We start from the raw sequence: 26218 nt of genomic DNA on the forward strand, positions 1-26218 counted from the left end.
AAGCTGCCTTTTGTTATGCCAGAAAGAAGTTCTGGGGGCATGTCTTACGGATGCAGGATATGAAGGGACTCCCAGTTGCAAATTCTGGAAAATCTGAACACCAAAATAATTAAATTCTGTAGTGAATTATAAAGTACTGTGGGGAGGAGAGAAATTCAGGAGTCTATACCAATAACAAATAGATAAGTGGAGATCTTTGGCTTACATCAGAATGCCAAGGGCTGACTGCCAAATCTAGAGAAAGTACAGGAGATGGAAAATTGTAACTTTGCATTCCTCCCAGTAAAGACTGGATCAGACAAGAATCATGAATGAGGGGCGCCTGGGTGGCTCAGTGGGTTAAGCTTCTGCCTTTGGCTCAGTTCATGATCCCAGTGTCCTGGGATCGAGCCCCGCATCGGGCTCTCTGCTCAGCGGGGAGCCTGCTTCCTCCTCTCTCTCTGCTGCCTGCCTCTCTGCCTACTTGTGATCTCTGTCTGTCAATAAATAAATAAATCTGAAAAAAAAAAAAAAAAAGAATCATGAATGAATGCTAACTTAAGAAGAAAATTTTGAGAGAAGCAGGATATTTTCATATATCTCCCCACAGACTGCTTATAGTTGCAAGGGAGGGGGGAAAAAGAAGGAATTACAGCAAAGAAATCAGACATTCTGACAAATTCTGGCAATCAAAATGAACATCGCCAGTGAGGGACAGATGGTTATCAGATGGTTGTAAGGCACCTTCAAATGTGATCCACAGTGACAGAAATATCACCTACACAGCAATAAATAACTTGGGTCTAATCACACAGTAGTATCAGATAAACCCCAAATTAGCAATGCTGTATTAAAAAGAGGAAAAATGGGTGTATTCTTCAAAAATTTCCATGTCATAAGAGACAGAGAAAGGCTGTGGAAATGTTTCCAGATTAACGAAAGCCAAAGACATATGGCAACTAAATGCAAACTGACCCTAGTCCGAACCCTGAACTGGAGAGGGAGAGGATGCTACTGGGTTAACGGACAAAACTGGAGACAACTCACAGTTTAGACAAAAAGTATCGTATGTGCTTATATTAGAGCTAACCCAATCCTTATTTTTAGGAAATACACATTTCCTAAGAAAGTACACAGGAATAAGATGCCGTGGTGTGCGTAACTTAAATCATTCAGAAAAACAATTATATGGGTGTGTGTATGCAGGTAGACAAGTAGGTAGGTAAAGACTGAGAGCTAGAAGAGAGAGATTGAGAAAATGGGTGCAAAGTAAGTGAGGTAAAATGCTCCCCACAGGTGATTCTGAGTACACAGGTGTTCTCTGTAGCAATTTTATTTTTACCTCGTCTATAAGTGTGAAATTGCCTACTTCTGAATAAAAAGATTCAAACATTGCTTACACCTACTGCTAACAACAACAAAAATTCTCATCATTCTTGTAGGACTAAAATATTCAAAATCAACAATACCTTTAATCTCCAGCTATTTTTCATGCATTTTATGACTCACAATTATTTTTTGTACCACTAAAAAAGGAGAAAAGATGACAACCATAATTATAAGACAGAATTAAATAACAGCATTTTTCCTGTTATCTGGGTATGAGTAGTAAAACCCAAGAGTGGGAACAAAGCAAAGCTAAATTCCTGACATTCTAAAGAACATTCTAAAGAGATAATTGGAGGCCAGACACCTTCTCCTAGACTTAAAGGGACAGAGGTGCCCATGATGCCATCAGCCAGCACCTCAACTTGCCCCCCACCTTCATCCTAGTCTGTAGAACTAGGGGGTTGGAGGTAAGAGGTCATAGTCTACAACAGTCTTGATGAAGAGGCTTTTCTTTCTCTTGTGACCATCACCAATTGCTTCCACTTCCTAGAGCTAAGTGAAAAGGCATTTGCTTTTATTTCTGGATTTTTGCCACTATAAAAAGGGCTGTAATAAACATCCTTAAAATTATGTCCTTACACAGTAGTACTCTTCTTTTCAATAGGACAGAGTCCCTAGAAATGGGACTGATGTATCCAATTATAGGTGGGGTTTTTTGTTTTAATTTTATAGATGTTGTCAGATTGTTTTCAAAAAGGATGTACACACACTTCACCATTTTCCCATATCTCCACCAACTCTATGTGTTATCTTTGTCCATCTGTTATCTTACTACTACCTTACATACATTTCCCTGTCTATTCATGAATAGTGACATATGTTTTTATGTATATATATGTTTATTAGCCATGTGAATAGCTTTCCTGTAATTTGTTAATGCATACTCGTTTTCCCTTTTTCTGCAAATTGTTAAGAAATTTATGTATATTATAGATATTAACCTTTCATCTGTCATTTACAGTACAAATACTTTTTCCAGAACTATCATTTGTTATTCTTTGTTTATGGTATCTTTTGTCCTACAAGATTTTTTTGTTTTTATATGATCAAATATTAACAAATACATAAATGTACATATACATATATGTATATATGTGTGTGTTTATATATTTAAAAGATATGTATCTATCTTTAAGCCCCTGAAATCCCGGTAACTAAATGTAATTTTTAATTATCAAAGACGATTGAGAATTTAAAGCATTTGTCCTATATATAAATAAGGGACAGCAGGAAAAAGAGATGTAACCAAACAGGGTTGAAGCAGTTATTACTGGGGGAAGAAAAAATTCAAGTTTATTTCTTCCATCAACTGAGATTTTCAATGAACCAGTTAAATCTAACTTATTTAAGTGGATACAGCATTAAGATTCTCATTCTCATTTTTAAATGGAGAAACTGAAGTATGGTGAAAAGCCACAGTGAGTAACATAGCTGAGACTCAATAGTATGTCTCTTGAAACACAACAGCAATGTCAATACGAGGTTTTGGTAGCATTTAGGAGCAAGCTGCTTACCTTTCAATAGCTAATTCTTTGTTAGAAAGTTGCTGCACTGTAATCACAACCTTCTTCTCTATTCCTTGTTTTAATTTGAAATAAAATTTGTCTCTATCCTTAGGAACAGGACTGAAATATGCGAAAAGAACAGAAATTATCAGTACAATAACACAATAAAATAATCTATTCCAAGGTTAGAATCCATTCTGAGCTTCAGATGAGAAAATACCCTTAGTCTTAACATGCTCTAAACTCTTATTCTGCCAGAGCAGCTAGCTACAAATTTTACAATCAGCAAAACAAAGTCATTAATTTTTAAATTGGACTCGCAAGGGCCTTATACTTTATCTCTAACACAAGTTAAAACCAAGATTATTTAAAGGACACCATTTCAATTTTAGATTTTAAATTTAATAGATTTAGGAATACAGCTTATTCATTTTTTAAGACTCACTATTCTGGTTTAGCTGGTTGTGTGGCCTTAAGACACTAAAACCCAAGACAAAACAAAGTGAGAAGAGCTTGCTTTAAATATCTACCATTTGAGATAACTGTAACATACTCAAGTAAATTCACATAAAAATGGACAAAGAGATATGGGTCAGTACAACTACAATTCTAGCCTAGGCCAGACTGACTACTCTTAAGAATTAATTAAGAAAATAAATGTCTAAAATACAGGTTGTCATATCTGAAATGAAAAAATCCCCTGAACAACTTATCTAAGACTCAATGTTTAGATCTACAAAAAAGCAGACAAAATATCTACCTAATAATTACTGTTAGAATTAAAGGCACATAATGATCATTAAGAGCATAACTGTGCTCTATAATCTATTTGTGAAGACAAGAAAAACATTCTAAACACACAACAGAAGAAAATGTTTAATTAAATGATGGTCAAACCACCCAACACACTCTTGATACCACTGAAGTTGATTTTGATTAAGAACATTTTAATGGAAAAATTCTTACATAATAAAGAGAAAAATTATGTATATACAAGTGTATAAAAATACCCCTTAGAAATAAACAAAGGGAATAAATCAAATATTAAAACTGAGTGTGGCTGACAAAACTATACCTTTTTATTCTGCATTTATTATTTTACCAATTTTTCTATAATATCATTATTCTTAAATACTGAGAAAATCATCTACATAAAATATCTGAAAGCATGAGAGTAATGAAAGATACTCATTCACCTGCCAAATATTTATCATGTTAAAGCTTTCTACGAATGTTGCATAGCTTCTGGAAGCTTTAATTAGCCAGTATTATATTTCAAGCATAATACCAACTTTTATTCTTCCCAAATAACCTCACCTAAAGTTTCCTTTTCCATCATCTTCTTTTACCTCCAAGGAGACACTGAAGGTGAACACGTCACTGTCAGGGGTAGGAATAATCGAGTCTTTAACATCAGTCACTTGTCTGGAAGAACGTTTGAATGCTGTACAGAAACTATATAAAATTCTGCTTACCTGAAAGAAAAATGGAAATACCATTAGGCGAAGGTTTTAACTGCATTTTGCTACTCCTCTTTCCTAATTCTTGAATCTATAACTTTCCATGGTCACAATTTACTTCAGCAGATATCGTCTAAGCATACATTTATATATTTATGTTCACACAAAATATATATATGGTATTTTATATATATTGCTTGCTTATATTCATATAAGCTTATATTTATGTATGTTTATATATTGTACAGAACATTTTATATACAGTTTCTTCTTTAAACTCTAGCATTTAAAATGGTAATAAAAAGGTCTAACTAACTGAAGTTCACTGAAGGAACTATATTTATTTACAGATGTTCTAGGTCTCAGAATATACCATATTGCAATCAATGAACCCTAAGATAATTGTCAGAATGGTGTTGGCTTCTAAATCTTCTCAATGAACACACAAAACAAGGTGTTAGCCTAAGTTCTCAATTTCTCTTTTCACTCCCCCTCAGCTGCAGAGGGCTAGACACTGAGGCACAGAATAAAGTAAATACTGGTGTTAGCAATAAGCTGACACGGTAATGTGATCTAAAGAGATTCAAGTGCTGTTCCTCAGTGCCGCTGTGATGCAAATGCACTACAGGATTCCCAGCTGAGATGATCTATTTATTAGTGCTAAGCCACCCTGGTGACTCTATAAAATATATATCTATCAATGGCTTATACTCTTGCCCTAAAGTAGACAAGTACTCTAGATCCCACTCTTTCAGAAGTTATTCTCTTCCTTGGCTCCAAAAGAAGCATCAAACCATCTCAAAATTGTAAGCTTGAAGCACAAAAGTACTTCCAAATTTCTCAGGCCACTCATGGGTTGAACAATGAAACCAAGATGGAACAAGTAGAGTTTAACAAAGGTCGTACATAATCTCACACAGGGAGATACAAGAGACTCCCTTAAATATGAACAAATCCTTCCCTTTAGATAAAGTGAATTAAAATCATTCACTGAATTATGTGAGTTTAAGACTATAATATTTTGTCATTTGCTTGAAATGGCCACTTACATCAACAGAATTTCTTAAAGCATGGGATCTTTCATTTTTCTGTTTTTGTGATGTTCATGTATATTCTGCCTTTTCTCATACAGTCTATCACATTCAAAAAGAAGTGGTCCTTAAATTTCCCACAGCCACACTTGCATCTATTAATCAATAATTACCCTAAACTGCTTTTCCATTGCCAAATTAAGCTTAACTGACTTACACACTTTTAAATGTGTACAAATACTGCCTGCCAGCCTGAGGTTCACATCCAGCAGAGAATATTTGTACCACAGTGCTTGTAAAATTTTTTAAATATTTTAATGTGTTACCCAACTATAATTTTATGTAAATGAGTAAAAACAACAAAAGCAACAAAGGACTGATATAACTAAGAAATGCAGTCCTCAACTCTTCTACAATTAAGATGACGAATTCACACATTCATTTAATAAATATTTTTTGAGCGCCCTCTGTATACTTAGTATCATTCTAGGTGCTAGGGATACAGCAGTGAATGTGGTGCTTACATTTCAGCACATGTACGTTGAACATGCTTTGGGTAGGGAAGAAGAAATCATTAGGTAAGCCAAAACCAGAAATAGTTAGCCTTAAATGGATATTTATTCGATTTAGCTCAATACTTTAAGTGGTTAGAAAAGAAAACAGAAGCAAAAAACCCACTAGAAGTAAGTCATTGAAGAGTATGACTCAAGGGAAAGTGTAAATAGAAACTTTAAATCACTTTTAGTTGAGTACTCCCCATTTCCTAACATCAAACAAAATGTGAAGTCTATTATTTGCCATTTACACATTCAACTCCAGCATATTTTTAAGAAAACGTTGTATGTAAATATAGGGGAACACTTGTAGATACACTGATACATTAGTAGAGTCAAACCCCAACCATATTTATTCTTTCTTTTCCTCTCCCGTATCTTCTAACTATTTCGTTTTCTTTACATAAGAGCTATCAGCAAGCTGCCACATCAGGACACACCAAACATCAGGGAGCTTGGCAAATTCTAAAGTAGATGGCAAGGCTCGGCAATTTCTCTTTAAAAGGTTTTTAAGTATATGGGGCTGAGCCAGAGTAGTTAAGAATGACTTGGGGGTGGGGGAGGCAGAGGAATCAGAGTACACTTTTCTCTTTTTAGACATAGGACACAACAGTACATTAACAGCAATCAAACTACATTTCATCCTCACCACGTCTTATAGCTGCCACTCCCAACAACAAGGTTAAAATCATTTGTGAATTCTAGAGTCTATGAGTAGCTGGAATGGTGACCCAATGATTGGCAAGGTACAGTATCTTCAGGAAAAATGATTATCGATGTCTATAGTTATTGAAACAAATTGGGTAACCAACTACACCATGAAAAGAATATTAAAAACATACACCACGGTCCAACATTTCTATACATGTCACACTATTAAACACGCACACACACACACACACACACAAATAATCTAGAATAGGCATATTCTTTGCAGAAGGGAAGCTTTATTGACAAATAATACAGTACAATTTTCCCCCAGAAAGCTATACCTATAGAAAGTACTAATTAAACACAAAAGTATCTGTTGGGGTTGTTGATTATGAAGAGGTAGGAGGAGAGCACACATAGGTATGTAGAAAGGAGATATACCAAAATCTTAACTCTGGTGAAATTTTGAGTAAGTTCTGTTTTCTTCTTTATTTTGGTATTTTCCACCTTCTCAAATATGTATTACATGTAAATACTCCAAAAAAATGCTATTAAACAAAAAGGTATTTACTTAATATAAATGACACATTTTTCCAAGATAAAGCCTTTTCATTAATATTGGTGAAAGATAACTGATTCTTTTTAAAAATACCATATGTCAAGAAAATGTTCACCCAAGAAACAGATGTAGAAAAATCATTCTATAAAGGGCACCGTGAAAGATACTGTGTTAAATTTTTAGAAACAAATTATTCCAATAAATTACTCACAGAAAGGAACTAAAATAAGAGGCATAACATACAAGAAACTTTTCTTTTAAAGATCTATCTATTTGAGAGAGAGAGAAACCATGCTAGAAGGGGGCGGGGGGCGCAGAGGGAGAGAAACTCAAGCAGACTCCCTGCTGAGCACAGAGCCCCATATGAGGTTCTGTCTCAGAATCCTAAGATCATGACCTGAGCCAAAATCAAGAGTCCGACACTTCACCAACTGAGCCACCCAGGTGTCCCTCATACAAGAAACTTTAAAAATTATAAAAATAAACTTATTTATGGAAAACACTAGTAACATAACTTCAGAATTAATTTCCAAAATAAGGCATTTTGCTAAAATGCCATCTCAATAAATACGTTTTGAAATAATATATTCCCTTGTATACAAGGAATAAGGTTTCTTACACAGTGACTTTTTAGCAACCTCCCTCCCCCCTCCTCAAAAAAACAGTGCATTAAGAATGAAGATCTTCGGGGCACCTGGGTGGCTCAGTGGGTTAAGCCACTGCCTTCGGCTCAGGTCATGATCTCAGGGTCCTGGGATCGAGCCCCGCATCGGGCTCTCTGCTCATCAGGGAGCCTGCGTCCGCCTCTCTCTCTGCCTGCCTCTCTGACTGCTTGTGATCTCTGTCAAATAAATAAATAAAATCTTAAAAAAAAAAAAAGAATGAAGATCTTCCCAATGATACCCTTGAAATTTACTATGAAATACCTCTGAATGCCTTTAACACTAGTTAATAATCATGCTTCTAAAATGTTTAATACTGAGAACTGCCAGGAATGGATAAGTATGTTAAAATACACAAACAACAAACATCAAATCTGTTTTGAGGAAACTAGTTACACAGACTTAATAAATTCTGAAAGACAGTCAACTAAGCCTTTTAAAAGTATCTTTACAGTTGATGGGGGGAGGGGTGTTGGGGGGGGTATGTGCTATGGTGAGTGCTGTGAAGTGTGTAAACCTGGCGATTCACAGACCTGTACCCCTGGGGATAAAAATATATGTTTATAAAAAATAAAATTAAAAAAAAGTATCTTTATAAACAGTTTTATACAATGTATCCATAAAGATGCAACAAGGGTACATGTCTCCCTGGCTTTTTTCACTATGCTTTCTGATATTCTGTTTGGCCTGCAATCCTTCAGCAGAAACAGTGTCTCACTTTCCCTGAACAAAATCAGGGGCATCAAGATACCTGGGGTCGGATTCCCCAACTCTTGCCATAGGTAATTGAGATCCACTCCAGCAGAGCCCTACTGATGAATCTCCCAGATCTATCAAGTCATATGTATCCTAACCCTTCTGTGGGAACACCTAATCCTTACGTCAGGTCCCACAGAGCTATGGCCTTCACTGGCTTCACCCTAACACTACTTGTAGGATTTTAGGGTGAAATAAGAGCATCACAGTGATAGTTGGTCTTGGCAGCCAAGCGGCTACTCCTGCTTGAGAAGTTAAGCTGTCTTCTTGCTCTTAACAAACTTCTACAGATCACATCCAAGGACTCTGCAAACAATGGAAAACAAGTAAGTTAGTAACATTGCTTAACAGTACGTATTTAGGCAATAAGAACGTCTGTTACCTCTTCCTGAACTATCTTTGCCAACTGTTTGTGCCCATCAAGTGGGACCCCAAAACTAAGGACTAAAGTTGCACCTTCACCACAGAACAAGAAACCTAGGAACCAGGTAACGAGACAACCAGTAAATGCAACTAAAGACTTCAGATTAATTAAAGTGGGTCATTATTTTTTGAGGGGAAATAGGAAGATGTTGGACATCTTCTGTGTAAGGCATGATTAAAACCCAAAGGTGGGTGGAATGTAAACTACGTGAACGATAAATGTCTTCATTAAGCATAATGAAAAAAATCCATATTTGTTTTTTATAATATTTAAGCAACAGGTAAGCTGTTACTGAAAATAACATGGATATTCAGAGTCAGAGACTTCTATTTGAAACCCAGCTCTATTATATATAATCTTAGCCTTGGGATATCAGCCAAATCAGAACCCTTTGAGAATAAGATGGGAGTTCTACTAATAATATACCTGGACAACAGACATAAACCAGAACTGCTCCAGGCAGAGGAGAAGATCACTAATCAAAATAAATACTATCTATACCACGGGGATTTTATGAATGTCAAGAAAATGCTTAGCACCGTGCCTGGCATAAGCTCTACATTTATACTGGTTATTTTTTCATTTAGAAATATCTCTCATAATAAAGTTTAATGACAAATGTCATATATTTCTCCTTCAAATAATGAATTTTGCCACCAATGAACCCATAATGGAATGCTTCCAAAAATGTACTGTAAAAAAATTAAATACACGGATATCACCTCTCATAACCTGCAATGTACCAAATATCCGCTCCAGAACTATACTTAATACTATTTAATATCATATCCAAAATGGTCAGGCTGAGAATTCCCCCACAGCTTTGTCCACTGCTTATCCACTGTTAAAGCTCTCAAAAATGACACACAGTTCCTCTACCCATAAACAAGAGGATGCGATAATCAAAAAGAGAGTTTCCTACCATCATAATTATGAAAAATGCTTGCAAGCCAGGGCCCTTTCCATTTTCTTCTGCAGAAGTGTTTCTACCTCTCCAAGCAGTAGGTTCTCCAAGTCTTCAAAGTTTCCTTGCTGTTAAGCGCCAATTACCCAGAAACCACACAGGTGTGTTAAATGCCAGGACTCTACCCTCTGCTTCTTCACTTCTGTAGTAGAGTTGTAAGGATCTGAAATAGACCCCTTCATTCACAAATTCACAGATATTCTTTCAACATATTTATATTCACTGCCTGCTAAGTGCCAGGCACACTTGTACTCATTCACTCTCCTATCACACCACCGACCAAGCAGACAGTATATACATAAATATAGAAATGTTGGCATGAAATAGTCTCAGACGTATTTTTTTAAAAACAAAAAACCAACTTGAACTTCTTATACAGGCGTGGGTTCTGCCTCGTATGGCTACAATCTAAATTACGTGTGTCGATGCATGTTCATTTTAGTATAAATAAAATTAGTCACTAAGGCATAAGAGTTGACATATCCTTCATGCTTAGTATCAAACACAGAGAAATACACATTTCTGTGAGTTCCCATGTTGTGGCCAGAAATAAACTCTTGGAAGTCCTGTTAATACAATGGTTATTTATGTTTCATGGTAAACAGAAAATAGAATAGCGGCTTTTAACATTTCCTGCTGAGAATTTATATTTCCAAAAGTCAATACACCTTAAATTTGCCCATACAAATTTATTAATGCCTTTAAAATGCTGTAAGCACTGTGAAGTTCTAAAAGTATAACCTAATTACACCTGAAACTATATAACACTGTGTGTTAACTATTGTGGAATTTTTTTTAAGTTTTTGTATTTATTTAAGTAATCTCTACCAAACATGGGGCTCAAACTCACAACTCCAAGATCAAGAGCCATACACTCTACAGACTGAGCCAGTCAGGCACACTGGAATTTTTTTAAGTGCAATTTTTTATTTTTTTATAATTTTTATATATAATTTTATATATAAAAATTATTTATATAATTTTTTATAATATTTTTAATTGGGGGAGACTCCAACAAATACAGAAAAGAAGGCAATTTCTCCATGTTTTTAAGAACCACTTCTCTGGTCTCAAAATAAACCACCAGTTAGTAATTACCAAGAGGAACATTACTAGCATCTTCAAAAAACTAAGTTGACACCCCTGCTATCGGTGAGATTTGTATTTTTAATTAGGTCAGTTCCATAAAGCAGAAGTCATGAACATAATAATCACCACTGAAAAATCATAGTCCAATATGTAAATGAAAGCAACATGTAACCCTCAGTCCAGCTGAAAAACGTTTTGTAAGAGAGGCTTTAAAAAGTCACATGGTCCAGGGGCACCTGGGTGGCTCAGTGAGTTAAAGCCTCTGCCTTCGGCTCAGGTCATGATCTCAAGGTTCTGGGATCGAGCCCCGCATCGGGCTCTCTGCTCGGTGGAAAGCCTGCTTCCTCCTCTCTCTCAATCTCTCTCTCTCTCTCTCTCTGCTGGCCTCTGCCTACATGTGATCTCTGTCTGTCAAATAAATAAATAAAATCTTAAAAAAAAAAAAAGTCACATGGTCCAATCTACTTGGGAAAAATAACAACAGAGGCCATTCTAAGCCTGAACAATTACTACCATGGTTAGGGTAGGAGGAGGGCTCATCAAGTAGGATTTTTTCTGTTACATTTGTTAAGTTGCGAGTGCCCTACCTACAATACCACTTTAATGCAGTTATCAGATTTAGCTTTCCATCTTTAGTCCTATGCCATTAAATATTAACTTTCTCTTTAGAAATGTACTCCAAATTTATGTAATAGAGTATATGGTGATACATACTAATTTACAAAACAGTGAGACTATGGTTCAAAAATACTACCCTAATTCATCTTGATAGTAAATTGCTACAGTATATTATACTTACAGCCTCTTTAATTTCACAGGAGAAAACATGTATCTGAAATTCTTCTGAACCATGGGAACTCTCTGTAAATGCAAAGCAATTGCTCTCTGTTGTCCCATCATGTCCACGTGCACAGAATAACACCTTATAGATCGGGAAAGAAGCTAACTCCACATTGTTGGATTGGTCTATAATTCTACAGAACAGTGATAAAAAATAAGATAAAATATTAACTATCAAAGAACAAAAGCAAACAGTTCTATTACACTAATGACATATATACATAATTATCTTAGTTATCTTTTTTTTTTTAAGATTTTATTTATTTATTTGACAGACAGAGATCACAGGTAGGTAGAGAGGCAGGCAGAGAGAGAGAGGAAGGGAAGCAGGTTCCCTGCTGAGCAGAGAGCCCAATGCGGGGCTCCATCCCAGGACCTGGGATCATGACCTGAGCTGAAGGGAAAGGCTTTAACCCACTGAGCCACCCAGGCACCCCTATCTTAATTATCTTAAAATCATAAAAATAAACTGGCTATAATTATGTACTAAAATAATATTTTGTTATGTTTGTGTATGTGTGTACAGATATGTATATCTGTACACATGCATACACACACACACACATAAATTCTTCAACTTCTTTTAACAATTACTTAACTTTTGTATCTCCTATGATCCAATTCATTTACTCCCAAAGCCAAGTACACATTACTTGTGTCATAAAATCTACTGTCACCCATCCCCAACTGCTAGCCTTGTTCTGCTATAGCAAAAGAGATGTTAGTACAGAATACCACAGACCATCCCTGGACAGTTCATTTCTATTTACAAAGCACCTATAAGTTTATCTAAGACCTAGGTCATTGTTCAACCAAGACATCTCTTACCCAAAACAAAAAAGGTCAGAGTGGTTCCAAAGCTGAACTTAACAACAGAATTTAAGAAGTAAAAGAAGTCTGTGGGGTTTAGGAATAAATAACTCTCTGACTTTCCCCTATGTAAATCCTAAGCCCTAGACTGATTTAAAATCTCAAGAGCACGTCAGGATCTACAAAACTAAGGGGTACCCAGTAGGAATAGAGGCACAAGTCAAAACACTGTCTTTGTCAAGATGTGTTTGGCACTTTGAAACTAAAAAGATAACTTTAAAAGGCATTTGACATTTTTTAAGAAATACCATATAAATACTATAGCTACAAAAACACTTTCCTTAAAAAATTCAAAGTATTTTTACCAAACCTTATAAATTTATATTGCTATTACTTTAGTACTTAGAACTAAGCTAACATTTTTTCACATTCTAAACCTTAGAGAATAAGGCATTTCAGAAAGAGTTTGAAAAAAGACTAAATTGGTTGTCAGGGAATATTTTAGGACCAGGATACAGTCAACCTAATTTCAAAGATTTGGTACATTTCATTTGTTCATTCAGTAAACATTTACTGAAATCTGCTATGGACCAGATACTACTCTCAACACTGAAGCTACAGCACAGAGAAAGAAATAATCTGCTCTCGTGGAGCTTATATTCTAGTGAGGAAGTTAGACAATAAACCCATAAGCAAATAAACATACAATATGAAATCAAAGAAAGTGCTATGAAGGAAAAAAAGGCCCAATAATGGGGAAAAAAGGAACAGTTACGTGACCTGATCAAAGAAGGCTTCTTCTGATAAAACATTTGAGGTGAAATGTAAAGAAGTAAAAAAGCTACTGGGAAACAAGGGAAGATTTTTTTTTTTAAGATTTTATTTATTTATTTGACAGAGAGATCACAAGTAGGCAGAGAGGCTGGCAGAGAGAGAGAAGGAAGCAGGCTCCCCGCTGAGCAGAGAGCCTGATGTGGGGCTCGATCCCAGGACCCTGAGATCATGACCTGAGCCAAAGGCAGAGGCTTTAACCCACTGAGCCACCCAGGCACCCCAAGGGAAGATTTTTTAAGCTAAGGCAAGAGAAAATGCAAAGGTCCTGAGGTAGGAATCATGATGTTTGAGAAAGTACAAAGAAGCTACTATGACTGGAAGGTAGTGAGTGAATAAAGTGAGAGAGAAGACAGGTAAGGAGAGAGGAGAAGGGTAAAAGATCAGGTCAAGGCAGTAGTTTCTCAGTGACCAGACATGGTAAGAATTTTTTAATATAATCACAAGTGTGACTAAAGGCCACTGAATGTAGAAGAACATGATCTGATTTACAGAAACTCAAGCTTCAGGTGACAGTAAATATTATTCCTAATTAAGCAGAAGAGAAAAAACCATTTTGCTTCTTCCCAATCTGTTAAAAGTATAAAGTCTATGGCTCACTCCAGTTCCTTTTTTTTTTCTTAAAGATTATATTCATTTATTTGAAAAGAGAGAGAGGGGGCACCTGGGTGGCTCAGTGGGTTAAAGCCTCTGCCTTCAGCTCAGGTCATGATCCCAGGGTTCTGGAATCGAGCCCCATGTCAGGCTCTCTGCTCAGAGGGGAGCCTGCTTCCTCCTCTCTCTCTGCCCTGCCTCTCTGCCTCTTGTGATCTCTGTCTGTCAAATAAAAAAATAAATAAAATCTTAAAAAAAAAAAAAAGAGAGAAAGAGAGAGAACGCACAAGCAAGCAGAGTGGCAAGCAGAAGGGGAGGGAAAAGAGGCTCTGCACTGAGCAGGAAGGCCCACGGAAGGCTCAATCCCAGGATCTTGGGGATCATGACCCGAGCCAAAGGCAGATGCTTAATGGACTGAGCCACCCAGGTGCCCCTCACTCTAGTTCTTGAACCACGGTTATAGGACAAGGGGAAGGCAGGTTTTTATGTTCCTTCTGAATAGGTATGTTTAAATTTCTACTTCCATTCATAATATTCTAAGCAAAATTTTGTAAACGCCTCTCATAAATAAGCAACATGGTCTAAGCCTAAAAATGTTTACTTTTCATGTCTACAGAGTAAAAGTGAACTCACGGTAAGTCCTAGTCCTGATTTACGATATAACATCATCACCACCATGCAAAAAATTTCGTACATGTCTAGGGGAAATAAAAAAAGATTGGCGCTTACCTCACAGAACCTTCTGGAACATTTGGCACATACAGAGTAACAGGAAAGGGGTGCTGACTGGAAGATTTCATAGTTGCCATTGCTCGTAAAGCCTCCACTTCATTACGTGGGGAAGAAACCCTCATACATCCTAAGTAGGTCAGTTTGTTAAATAAAACACTATCTTCTTCAGGTAATCCACTTGGAGAAGATGGTCTGGGTGTAGAAACTTCTGAAGAAAAACACACACACACACTCAAAAGTTAATGGAAAACTTAAATGAAAAACTGCAAACAAAATTTAGATCTGTGTTTTCACTTCTTTTGATGTTTATGCTACATCTTAATTCAGAGTTCTGGAATTTTGTACTTTCAAAGCCTCTCAAAGTATTATCTTACTTAGCTATAGCTTCTTTAGAGGAAAAGGGAAAAAAACTAAGTTTTTATTTAAAAAAAAAAAAAAGAGTTCAAATGATGTAGAGCAATAAGAAGAAAAAACTACACTAAAGGCAGGGTGGGGGTGTCTGGGTGACTCAATCGGTTAAGCATCTGCCTTCAGCCCAGGTCATGATCCCAGGATCCTGGGATCGAGCTCCACATCAGGCTCCCTGCTCTACAGAGAGTCTGCTTCTCATTCTCTCCTCTGCCTCTCGTGCTGTCTCTTTTTCTCAAATAAATAAAATCTTTTAAAATTAAAAAAAAAAAAAACAAAGGCAGGGTTAAGTAGCCTAAAAATAATGAGGATTAAATAAAACTAAAATAAGTTAAAAGTCTTTCTTGGCTGTAGAGATCCTGCATAGCACCAAATTTATTAAGGAGCCTAACTTCACAAGAAAAAGTAAACAACATTAAGATGTTACATCTCATACCAGTAACAACAAAAGCAAGCTCCCTCTTTGCCTCCTTCCTGGCTTGCTGACCTCTCTGAACTATGTAAGTATTCCAATGCATCCTACGACTGCTTCCTATGAATGATCCTATTATTGCTTCCTCTAATTCTCCTCTCCCCATTAATGAGTTTCTAAAACAAACAAACAAACAAACTGTTCACTTTAGAAAATCGTAAGTACAGCATGCAGCAAAGGCCCAACTGTGGCTAAAGAGTATCTATCTGCATGTATCAGATACTATCAAATTCTCCCTTTGCCTCTCTCTCCATCCTCACCTGAAACCCACATTGAGTTAGTCTCCACCTCTTCCCATTACGCATACCCAAACACACCTGTCTACCAGAACTAGATCCTTGTACCAGGCCCAAATCCTCATTACCAGGATCCCACTTGATAGTATATTAATAAATAATTCACAAAAGCCATTCCCAGCTCCCAAACATTATACTATAGCATGCAACATCACCGCCTACTTTTCTTCTGTTGAAAAACTAAACCCCTTCAAAATGAATTACTTCATCTACCATGTTCTTTAATCACTGAAACATGTTTTTTCCCCTTTTGAATCAGTTCAGTGTGCTGGATTTCAAAAGGGATAAATAAAGAACAGAAATACATGTTAAGGCAGAATGCTAACATTCATTAGCTAACATGTCTAGACTTATTATATGTATTTTTTGTTAAATTAGCAAACACACAACAGTTATCTGCAAGATCCTATGATTAAATCATGTTTTAGTAACTGATGAGCATGGAAGATAAAGCAGTTCAAATGGTCTAATTTAAATGTAGTCAGAGTTTTAGCAAAAAAATTAAAAATAAAAAATAAAAAGTGGCTAAGTAACTCTGTAAACCCCAAATAGAGAAACAGCACAGAAACTGATCCCAAAAAAGACAAATGACAAAATAAGCAGACAAAGCCTTTAAAATAACTATCATAATTATGATTGAGGATTTAAAAACATCTAACAAAACAAGGAGAAAAAAATGAAAGACAAAGGACCAAAAGAAATTCTAGACCTAAAAAATGCAAGATGTGAAATCAAATGCTCCCTCCTATAACAGCAGATTCTAAATTGCAGAAGAAAAGAAGAATGTTAAAGAAGTTCCTTGGGACAAAGGAAAATGATACTGGAGGAAAACTGAAGAGCACCAGAAGTTATAAATATGAGGGCAAGAATTTTTCCTTGCTTTTTCATTTCTTTAAAACATAACAGATTTTTTAAAGTGAAAAATTAGTATTTTGTAGAATTTGTAATGTGTATAAGCAAAATGAATGACAACAAAAGCATAAAGTCTGCAGGAAAAGAAAAAGAAGATCCTCACAGTATACATGAAGTGGTATATTATTAAAACATAGACTTGTTAAAGACTTAAGTCGTAAACCTCAAGCACTAAAATAATAAAACAAATTTTAAAATTTGTATACAGTTGTATACAATTACACAGTTAATATACCAGTAGTGGGAATAAAATACAGTATTAAAAAATATTCAATTCAAAGGAAGGCAGGAAAAGGGGGAAAAGACACAAAAACAAAGGGACAAAGGGAAAACAAACAGCAAGAAAGTAGGAATACTTATATCCAAACATGCACAAAATTACATTAAATATAAATGGTCAAAGATAAGGATCACCAGCTTTTTCTATAAAGAGCCATATTAATAAGTATTTCAGGCTTTGTGGGCCAAGAAAAAATTTGGATATTATACAGGTATTATATAAAAAGAGAAAAATGGCCTTCCACAATTTTTTTTAACAAAATTCAAAACTTAAAATGGACACTTTCAATTTGAATTTCATATAACTTTCATGTGTCACAAAATATTATTCTCTTTTGACTTATTTTCAGCCCTTTAAAGATGTAAAAGCAATTCTTACCTTGCAAGTCATACTGAAAACAAGTAATGGGTAGGGTTTGGCCTATGGGAAGTAATTTGCTGAGCCCCGGTCAATTAAAAGCTCATCAGACTGGATAAAAAAAGAAAAACTCAACTATAGGCTATCTACAATTTATCTACAATTTATCCACAATTTAAGGACACAAGTAGACTAAAAATAAATTTAAAAAAAATAGTAGACATACCATGCAAACATTAATTATAAGAAAACTAGAGTAGTTATATTAATATCAAATATTAGACTGCAAAACAAGGAATAGTTAACAGGGGGAAAAGCAACATTTCACAAAGATAATTGACCATAGGTCAATTCATCAGAAAAACATAGTAATTTTAAGTGGTTATACCCCCTAACACCAGAGCTTCAAAATACCTAAAGCAAAAACTGACAGAACCAGTCAAGTTGAAGTACTAAGTCTGCTACAGCTTATCTCTCTTAACTAAAAACACTGAACAGAATATAAAAAGTACATAAAAATTCTTTTTAAAAAAGTAAACAATAATTAAGATTAAAGAGAGGAGTCAAAACCTGAAGAACTACCAGTATAGTGTTGAGTTTCCTTCTTACCCCTCACCCCCACCCTCTTTTATCTCCCAGATTTAACCTAAGGGCAGTCCCAGCGCAGAACTGTGCAACGAACAAAACTATAAAAGAAATTATAAAACAGAAAAAGGAGTGTCTGCAAACCAGAGTGTCTGAGGAATTACGACTCGTTTCTGATACTGTTTCCTCTCTCTCTTTTCTCTCTCCCAGTTCTTCCACAAGGCCAGCCCCAGTTACAGACCTATACTGCAATGTGCAAAAGGTTGGTGGGGGGAGACAGACATCTAAAACTTAGAGGGGAAAAAACCTGTCTGAAAATCTAAACACCAGAGCAAATGGGTTCACTCCTTTGATTCAAAAATGGAGAAGGAAACCTCCACTATTTTTTTCTCTTTTCTCTTACCACTTTGTCCTAGAGTAGACTCCAGGCATGCAAGACTGCTAGACAGCACAACAAAACAAAAACTCTAAGTGAGAAATCTTTCTACAGGAGAAGGAAAATGGGTCCCAGGAACACAGAGAGTGTGGGAGAAATCCCAAAGAGAGTTGAGAAGAAGGAAATCCCTAATTCTGTATATGAACTAATACAAGTTCGGGCTCACCATGTGTATAACAAACCAAAGAAGCACAGCAAAGGTTTTGGGAACTGAAGTGACTTTGGAACCAGAAAGGAAAATAAAACTTGAAGTCTGGACATTACCAGGTAGACTGCCCCCTAAAATAAAGTACAATCAATGTTTTCAGAGGATCTTACGGAAAAAGAATCTCAAAACATAAGATTCAAAAAGTCTGGAAAATAATCCAATTAACAAACAAGCAAACAAACAGTAAAAGGTAACCAACTCCCAAGGGAAAGAAGAATCAACATAAACCAATCTGAAGAGTACACAGTTGTGGAAATTATCAAGGACTTTAAAATTGCCTTTATAACCATGCTCCATGATATAAAGGTGAATACACCTGAAATGCATGAAAATATTGAAACCCTTGGCGAGGAAACAGAAAATGTAAGAAGAGCCAAAGTTAATTTAAAGAACAGAAAAATGGAATATCTAAAATTTAAAATTCAGTAGAGGGACTCAAAAAAACGAAGAATAAAGAGTCAGTGAACTTGACCATAGGTCAACAAAATTACCTAAACTGAAAAACAGAGAGAAAAAATTGCAACAAATAATGAAGAGAGTCTCAGAAAGGTGGAATAATAGGAAAATACCTAACATTTTTGTTGTCTGAGTCCCAGGAAGAGAAGAGAAAGTGAGTAAAGCAGAAAATATATATGTTTCTAAGACATAATGGCTGGAAACTTCCCTTATGTGGTGAAAGACACAAATTTATAGATTCAAGAATCTCAGTGAACTCCGATAAAAATAAACTAAAAAAAAAAAAAAAACATATAATCAAGCTGCTGTAAAGATAATAAAGAGTATACATGAAAAACCAGCATGTTATAAACAGGGGGAAAATGAATGTTCATTTTCTCAACAGAAACTATGAAAACAAAAAGATAGCAGAATAACCTATTTATAGTGCTCAAAGAAAAGAACTATCTAAACGCTTTTCAAAAGGACACTGCTCCACAGAAATCTCCAGGAGCTACCAAAGTGCTTCAATAGAGATGAAGAGCCTACACCCTGCCCCACATGCATTTTAAGCAGATAATGTATTGCAATTACTGGGCTTGGACCTAAAAGTTTATGTGATTTTATTTTCAGATTCAACATTTCCAATACTATTGAGGATGAGGATGATGACAATGAGGAGGAGAAAGATGGCATTTCATTTGGTACTTACTTTGTGTCAGGCATTTTACAAAATACCTAAAAATGAATGATCTTATTTCATCCTCTTTCACCTCTATACAGCTTATTCTATTTTATCTTTATTTTACAAATGAAGAAACTACGTATTAGAGAAGTTAAAGAACCTGGCCAAGGTCATAGATGTGTAGACAGAGCTTGGGTTCAAATCCAGCTCTGATCTTCAGAAATGAGGTCTTAACCTTTACGAAAGGTCTACAATAGGATGAATTAAAAGAACAGTGTAGTTCTCATTCTGTATTTAGTTACACAGAGTATCAGCTCTTCAAGGGAAGGAACTGTTCTATCCTCCTGTTATTCACAGCACTTATTAACAGTGTCTAGAAGACTAGACAATATATATCAATTTAATTAACCACTAAATAGATGAAAAATTTTAAGGCTAATCATCCTTCCAGCTGCCTATCATGGGAAACACACATCATCCTGGGCACCACCTTATACCCTATCCCACCCACAACTGAATATATTGTAACTGCAGCCTTCATGTAGACAAAACTCGTTGGTAACTATCCAATTACAACTAATGGAGATCCTGAGTTAAGAAGCCAAATAGCAAAATATTTCTACCAATGCAATAGTTCTAGATCTTGTAAAGTCACACGCCAATGTAAGGAATTCATTCCTACCTAAATATAAATTCCGTCCCCTACTTTTTAACTCCATCATCCTTTCCTCAGCAGAAAGAGTGACAAAGAGTATACAAAAGAAGACTCATTTTTGTATCCAAACAGTATTCAAGTATATTTTAATAAACTAGCAAAGATTCCCCATCAGAGCTGCAACCACGTAGTCAGGATATACAATCAAATGACAAAAATGAACAAGTTATCATCATGTTTAAACAAAAGCTTTCATCTGTCTAGTTTTACAATGAAAAACAACATACCTTAAATGTTCACTCTAGCCCATTTAAACCTAGATGATTTCCAGACATTTCCTTGCCACTGAAGTTATGCGTCATTTTAAACCAACCACAATAATTCTGTTAAGCAAAACTAGGAAAAGGCAGCTGAAATGTCTTGTCTTAGTCTGTTAAGGCTGCTATAACAAAATACCACAGACTGGGTGGTTTCTGAACAGCAGACATTTATTTCTCGCAGTTCTGGATGCCGGAAAGGCCAAGATCGAGGCACCAGCAGATTCAGTGTCTGGCAGGAGCCAACTTTCTGGGTCACAGACAACATCTTTTCACTGTGTCCTTAGAGGTGGAAAGGAGAAGCTAGTTTTCTGGGGTCTCTTTTACAATGGCACTAATCCCAATCACAAGCATTCCACCTTCATGACAATCACTCCCCCATTTTATCACCTAATATTATCACCTAATAATATAATATCACCTAATAAAACAATATTAGGTAATATCACCTAATATTACTGCCTAATATTATCACCTTGAGAGTTAGGATTTCAACACGAATTCTGAGAAGGACAAGAACATTCCAATATTATACTATTGAAAATAAAAACTAAAAATATATAACTAGAAAAAAAATACTAAAAACTTAGTTGTAAAGCAAAGGAAATCTCTTCTTATCCAATATCTTCAGTGAAAAATACATTTTTTAAAGCTTTTTTTTTTTTTTTAAAGATTTTATTTACTTATTTGACAGAGATCACAAGTAGGCAGAGAGAGAGGAAGGGAAGCAGGCTCCCCGCTGAGCAGAGAGCCGGACGTGGGGCTTGATCCCAGGACCCTGAGATCACAACCCGAGCCAAAGGCAGAGGCTTTAACCCACTGAGCCACCCAGGCACCCTGAAAAATACTTTTTTTTTTAATTTTTTTTAATTTTTTTTTTTAATTTATTTGACAGAGAAAGATCACAAGTAGGCAGAAGGGCAGGCAGAGAGAGAGAAAGGAGGAAGCAGGTTCTCCGCTGAGCAGAGAGCCCGATGTGGGACTCGATCCCAGGACCCCGAGATCATGACCTGAGCCAAAGGCAGTGGCCGAACCCACTGAGCCACCCAGGCACCCCATTTTTAAAATATATTTAGTGTAATGAGTGTTGAGAACACAAGAAAGTATAATACATGGTCCCTATCAAATAAGCTTAAAATCATAAGCCCACTGCAAAGATTAATTCCAACAACCCATCAGAGCTCCATTAGAAGATAAAAGGTATTGCCTCCTTTCAATTAATCTATTAACCAAAATATAATTATATAAATGTGATACAGTATGATCTGCGTTTTTTGGAAGAGTTGAGATTTAGGAAATTCAAAAGATAAAGCAAAGCACAATGAGTAATATAATCTCTTATGTTCCCTTAAGAACAAAAATTAATACTATTTAAAGTTTGTTTCTATTTTTAATTAAAATATATTTTTTTTAAGTAAAATATATATACATACATGTTTAGCTTAAGTTCCCTTGAATTTAATCCTAGCTGTATGACTATATACTGATAATATACCTCTATTATCTACCTATAATATATACCTATATACCTATAATATATTAGTATATGCTAATAAATAACTGTAAGTATTTATAGTGAGTCACCAAACTAGAAAGTTTTATTAAAGAACCCCAACGCATTACAAATATTTTCTCCTAGTCTGTCAGTAAGCCATATTTATTACATAGAACGGTTGAGGATGTATCAGTGGGACAGGGTAAAGAAAAAAAAACCACATACACGCACTCACATAAAAACTTGAAGTTTTTGTTGCCTAACACTAATGGTCCATTTGGAAGAAACCCCACAAGTACAATTTTTTTAAATGTTAAAATGTGTTGTCTATGGGGCGCCTGGGTGGCTCAGTGGGTTAAGCCTCTGTCTTCAGCTCAGGTCATGATCTCAGGGTCCTGGGATTGAGCCCCGCATTGGGTTCTCTGCTCAGCAGGGAGCCTGCTTCCCCCTCTCTATCTCTGCATGCCTCTCTGCCTACTTGTGGTCGCTGTCTGTCAAATAAATAAATAAAATCTTAAAAAAAAAAATGTGTTGTCTAATAATTTAATTAAAATGTAGATCAAAGCAAAAAAAACTCATTTATTATGGTACCATTCTCATTCAGAAGATTTAAGTGTTTATGTATTAAAATAGAACTTTCGGGAAACCTGGGTAGCTCAGTCAGTTGAGCATCTGACTCTGATTTTGACTCAGGTCATGATCTCAGGGTTCTGGGACAGAAGCCCAAGGAAGGTGGTGCACTCAGCAGGGAGTCTACTTGAGATTCTCTCCCCGACCCTCCCCCACCATGCCCATGTGCACACACACTCTCTCTAAATTAACAAATAAAATCTTCTAAATATATATTTATATACCATAAATCTTTTAAATATATATAAAACATCTAAATATATATTATATATATAAAAAACTATCTTTTTTTAATGATGTGGCTTTTCCTATGCAATCACAAAAATAGTCTCTGATATTTTCTTCTTATAGGTTTATTTTTCACATTTAACTATTTGATTCACTAAGAATAAATTTTGTGTATAGTGTAAGTTAGAGCCATCAAAGCCACACTGTGTATGGCCAGTATCTATACTTACCCTATAGCAACATTCAGAAATGGATCACTGGCCCTAAGTCAAGTAGGATAATCTCATCTTGTCTGTCAGTGTGACTTATTTCAGGGTTTGAATGTAACCATCAGTTACGGGTGATTCCCCTGGCTACTAGAAAATCCTTCAATGGAGTGAAACTCACAACTTTGGTTCAATAGATAAAAGAAGAGAGCCTTCCTCTCTGCCACAGCCATAAATAAATTATCTGGCCCTACTTACCAGTTTCTGCTGCTAACTACTTTATGACTATAAAGGAAGCCAATTAGAGGAAAGGGGACATGAAGAAGATCAAAGCTGAATAGTTTACTAAAAAACAACAACAACAAAAAAACACTATCAGAGCCCAGATCAAACAATATCCCTAGTGTTTAAACTATCTGAAGTAGGAGTTAGCTTTGGTTTGGTTAGGCTTTTCTTGCTCCCAAAACCATTTTGCATTATAAGCTGGCATTCCTATTGTAAATCCTACTCAATAATGGATGTATTTATTTTTTAACATGTTGGCAAAATTGAGAGGCTATTTTACTTATAATTTTCACAAATGATAATTTGAAATAACTATAGTCAAACTGAGTAAAAAAGGAACATCATATGAAAGACAATGTCCATTACACTATTCCTAACACCCAAGAATTTATTCAATTGTTCAGTAAGTATTTATTGAGTGCCTACTATGTGCCAAGTACTAGGAATAAAATAAAGACCCAGACATAGACCCTGTTCTCAAATAACACTGACATGCATTTAACATGTAGGAAAAAAAACAAAACAAAACATAAGAACCAAAGTTAGGGGGCGCCTGGGTGGCTCAGTAGGTTGAGCCTCTGCCTTCGGCTCAGGTCATGATCCTGGGGTCCTGGGATCGAACCCCACATCGGGCTCTCTGCTCAGCGGGGGGCCTGATTCTCCCTCTCTATCTGCCTGCCTCTCTGCCTGCTTCCGCCTACTTGTGATTTTTCTCTCTGTCAAATAAACCAATAAAAAAATCTTTAAAAAAAAAAAAAAAAAAAAAGAACCAAAGTGGGAACTCTTGACCAGAACCAAAAACCTGGTGGCTGGTGTCCCTGATCTTAGAAAACAAAACTAACAGGATTTTAAAATTTTCTTCTTCAAATTTTCATGTTCACTTTATCCCATTTATCTTAAGGTGTTTAAGAGTTCAATACAGTACCTGTATTTGATGGATCCAAAATTAACTGGAGAGACGGCTTATTTGTTTGGCTAGCTGAAATATCTCCAAATGAATGTTCTGAAATCTCAGTGGAACTTTGACAATCAACAAGAAGAGTGCTTTGCCCTTTCTCAGAATCTCTCAAAATCTCTTCCATGGCTTTTTCCAATTGTTCATCACCATTAGAAACTATCTATAAGCAAATCGAGACAATTCTGTTTCAATCATATTATACTTCTGGGGCTTAATGAAAATATTTTATTTCTAGAAGAAATTAAAACAAGTTACATTTTAAATTAAAATATGTTACTGAATACAAAGAATTTATACAGTTGTACCTAACTATATCTGATCTAAGATCTAATTTACAAAGATTTTTCTTTCCTTTTCTTTTTTGCCATACGAACACATTCTAAGTACCAGGTAACATTAAATTTATGTGTTTTAAAGATAAAAACAGGTAAGTTTAAATAAAGTATCTACTCTCTTATTTAAAAGGTCATATTTCTCGTTATCATAGCATAAACACATTTATGATTTCTTTACAAAGTTTGCTTGCTTGCTACCAAGAGGAGTATTGGTAATTTCCTCACATTTAAGTTGACTCATTCTTCTCTTAAAAGCAGGTGAGATACAAGGCCTAATAAATGTCATAAACACATTAATATTAAAATATAGATACTTAAATTTAAATGGTCATTTAAATACAAATATACTTAAATTTAAATAAAACCACTGATTGTTTTAATATATTTATAAAGCTATATATCCTCAACATAGTATAAATGGGTATTTAATAATATAATTTTTATAAAATTTTATTAAATTATAAAATTTTATTAAATTGATATATATTTTTGAGTCCATAGTTAGTACTAAATAAAAGTCATAAACAACATGTAGCACTGCCAACTAGTTTCTCCATTCCTGTTTCTCGAAGGTGGTTATACAATTCTCATGCATGTACACCTGGGTCTGATTCTTTTTCTTTGAGTTAGTAAAGACAACAAAAATGAAAAAGGATCATTTTTGTTTATATAAAAATTCAACTGCTAAAAATATAAGACATATGCTTAAAAAAATATTCAGACAAACTGTTAAATCACATACTAGAATGTTACCAGCTGATTTAAAACACAAAAACCACAATACTGTTTCTGAAGTAAAAATAAAACATAACTTTTATATAATTAACTTCAAAAACTCAGCAATAAGAAACACAAAAATATCCAGATAATGGTTAAATCTTACGTAAATTTAAATCTAATTCCCCAATTATCCTTTTCTACTTTCCTTTCTATTCCTTCTTTCTAAAATTCTGAATTAAAACATAACTAAAAGCAAAAAACTTCAAAAACACACAAACCAAATATTAGCCTCTGCATAAATCAAATACTGATGCTATTCAAGGTCAGCATTTGAGAAAAACCTTTGTATTTTACACATCTCTTAAGATCAGTCTCACCTCATTAAGAAAAAAGCAGTGATTTAAAATAATATCATTTGGGGGCGCCTGGGTGGCTCAGTGGCTTAAAGCCTCTGCCTTGGGCTCAGGTCATGATTCCAGGGTCCT

The 26218-nt window shown here is 35.3% G+C and overlaps 1 protein-coding gene across 6 annotated transcripts in view; it reads right to left on the bottom strand.

The window, feature by feature from the left end:
• RABGAP1L (RAB GTPase activating protein 1 like) overlaps positions 1–26218 on the bottom strand; it is a 763170-nt gene that overhangs the window by 662763 nt on the left and 74189 nt on the right. For all 6 annotated transcript variants that reach the window (XM_047704248.1, XM_047704249.1, XM_047704250.1 and 3 more), the window contains exons 3-7: positions 24646–24838; positions 14828–15038; positions 11823–11997; positions 4191–4348; positions 2883–2993 (exon numbers count right to left, since the gene is read on the bottom strand). In XM_047704248.1, the coding sequence (XP_047560204.1) occupies positions 2883–2993; positions 4191–4348; positions 11823–11997; positions 14828–15038; positions 24646–24838 (848 nt within the window). The remainder of the gene's footprint in view (positions 1–2882; positions 2994–4190; positions 4349–11822; positions 11998–14827; positions 15039–24645; positions 24839–26218) is intronic.

The sequence above is a fragment of the Lutra lutra genome, chromosome 15 (genome assembly GCF_902655055.1).
Source record: "Lutra lutra chromosome 15, mLutLut1.2, whole genome shotgun sequence".
In the NCBI taxonomy this organism is placed as follows: domain Eukaryota; kingdom Metazoa; phylum Chordata; class Mammalia; order Carnivora; family Mustelidae; genus Lutra; species Lutra lutra.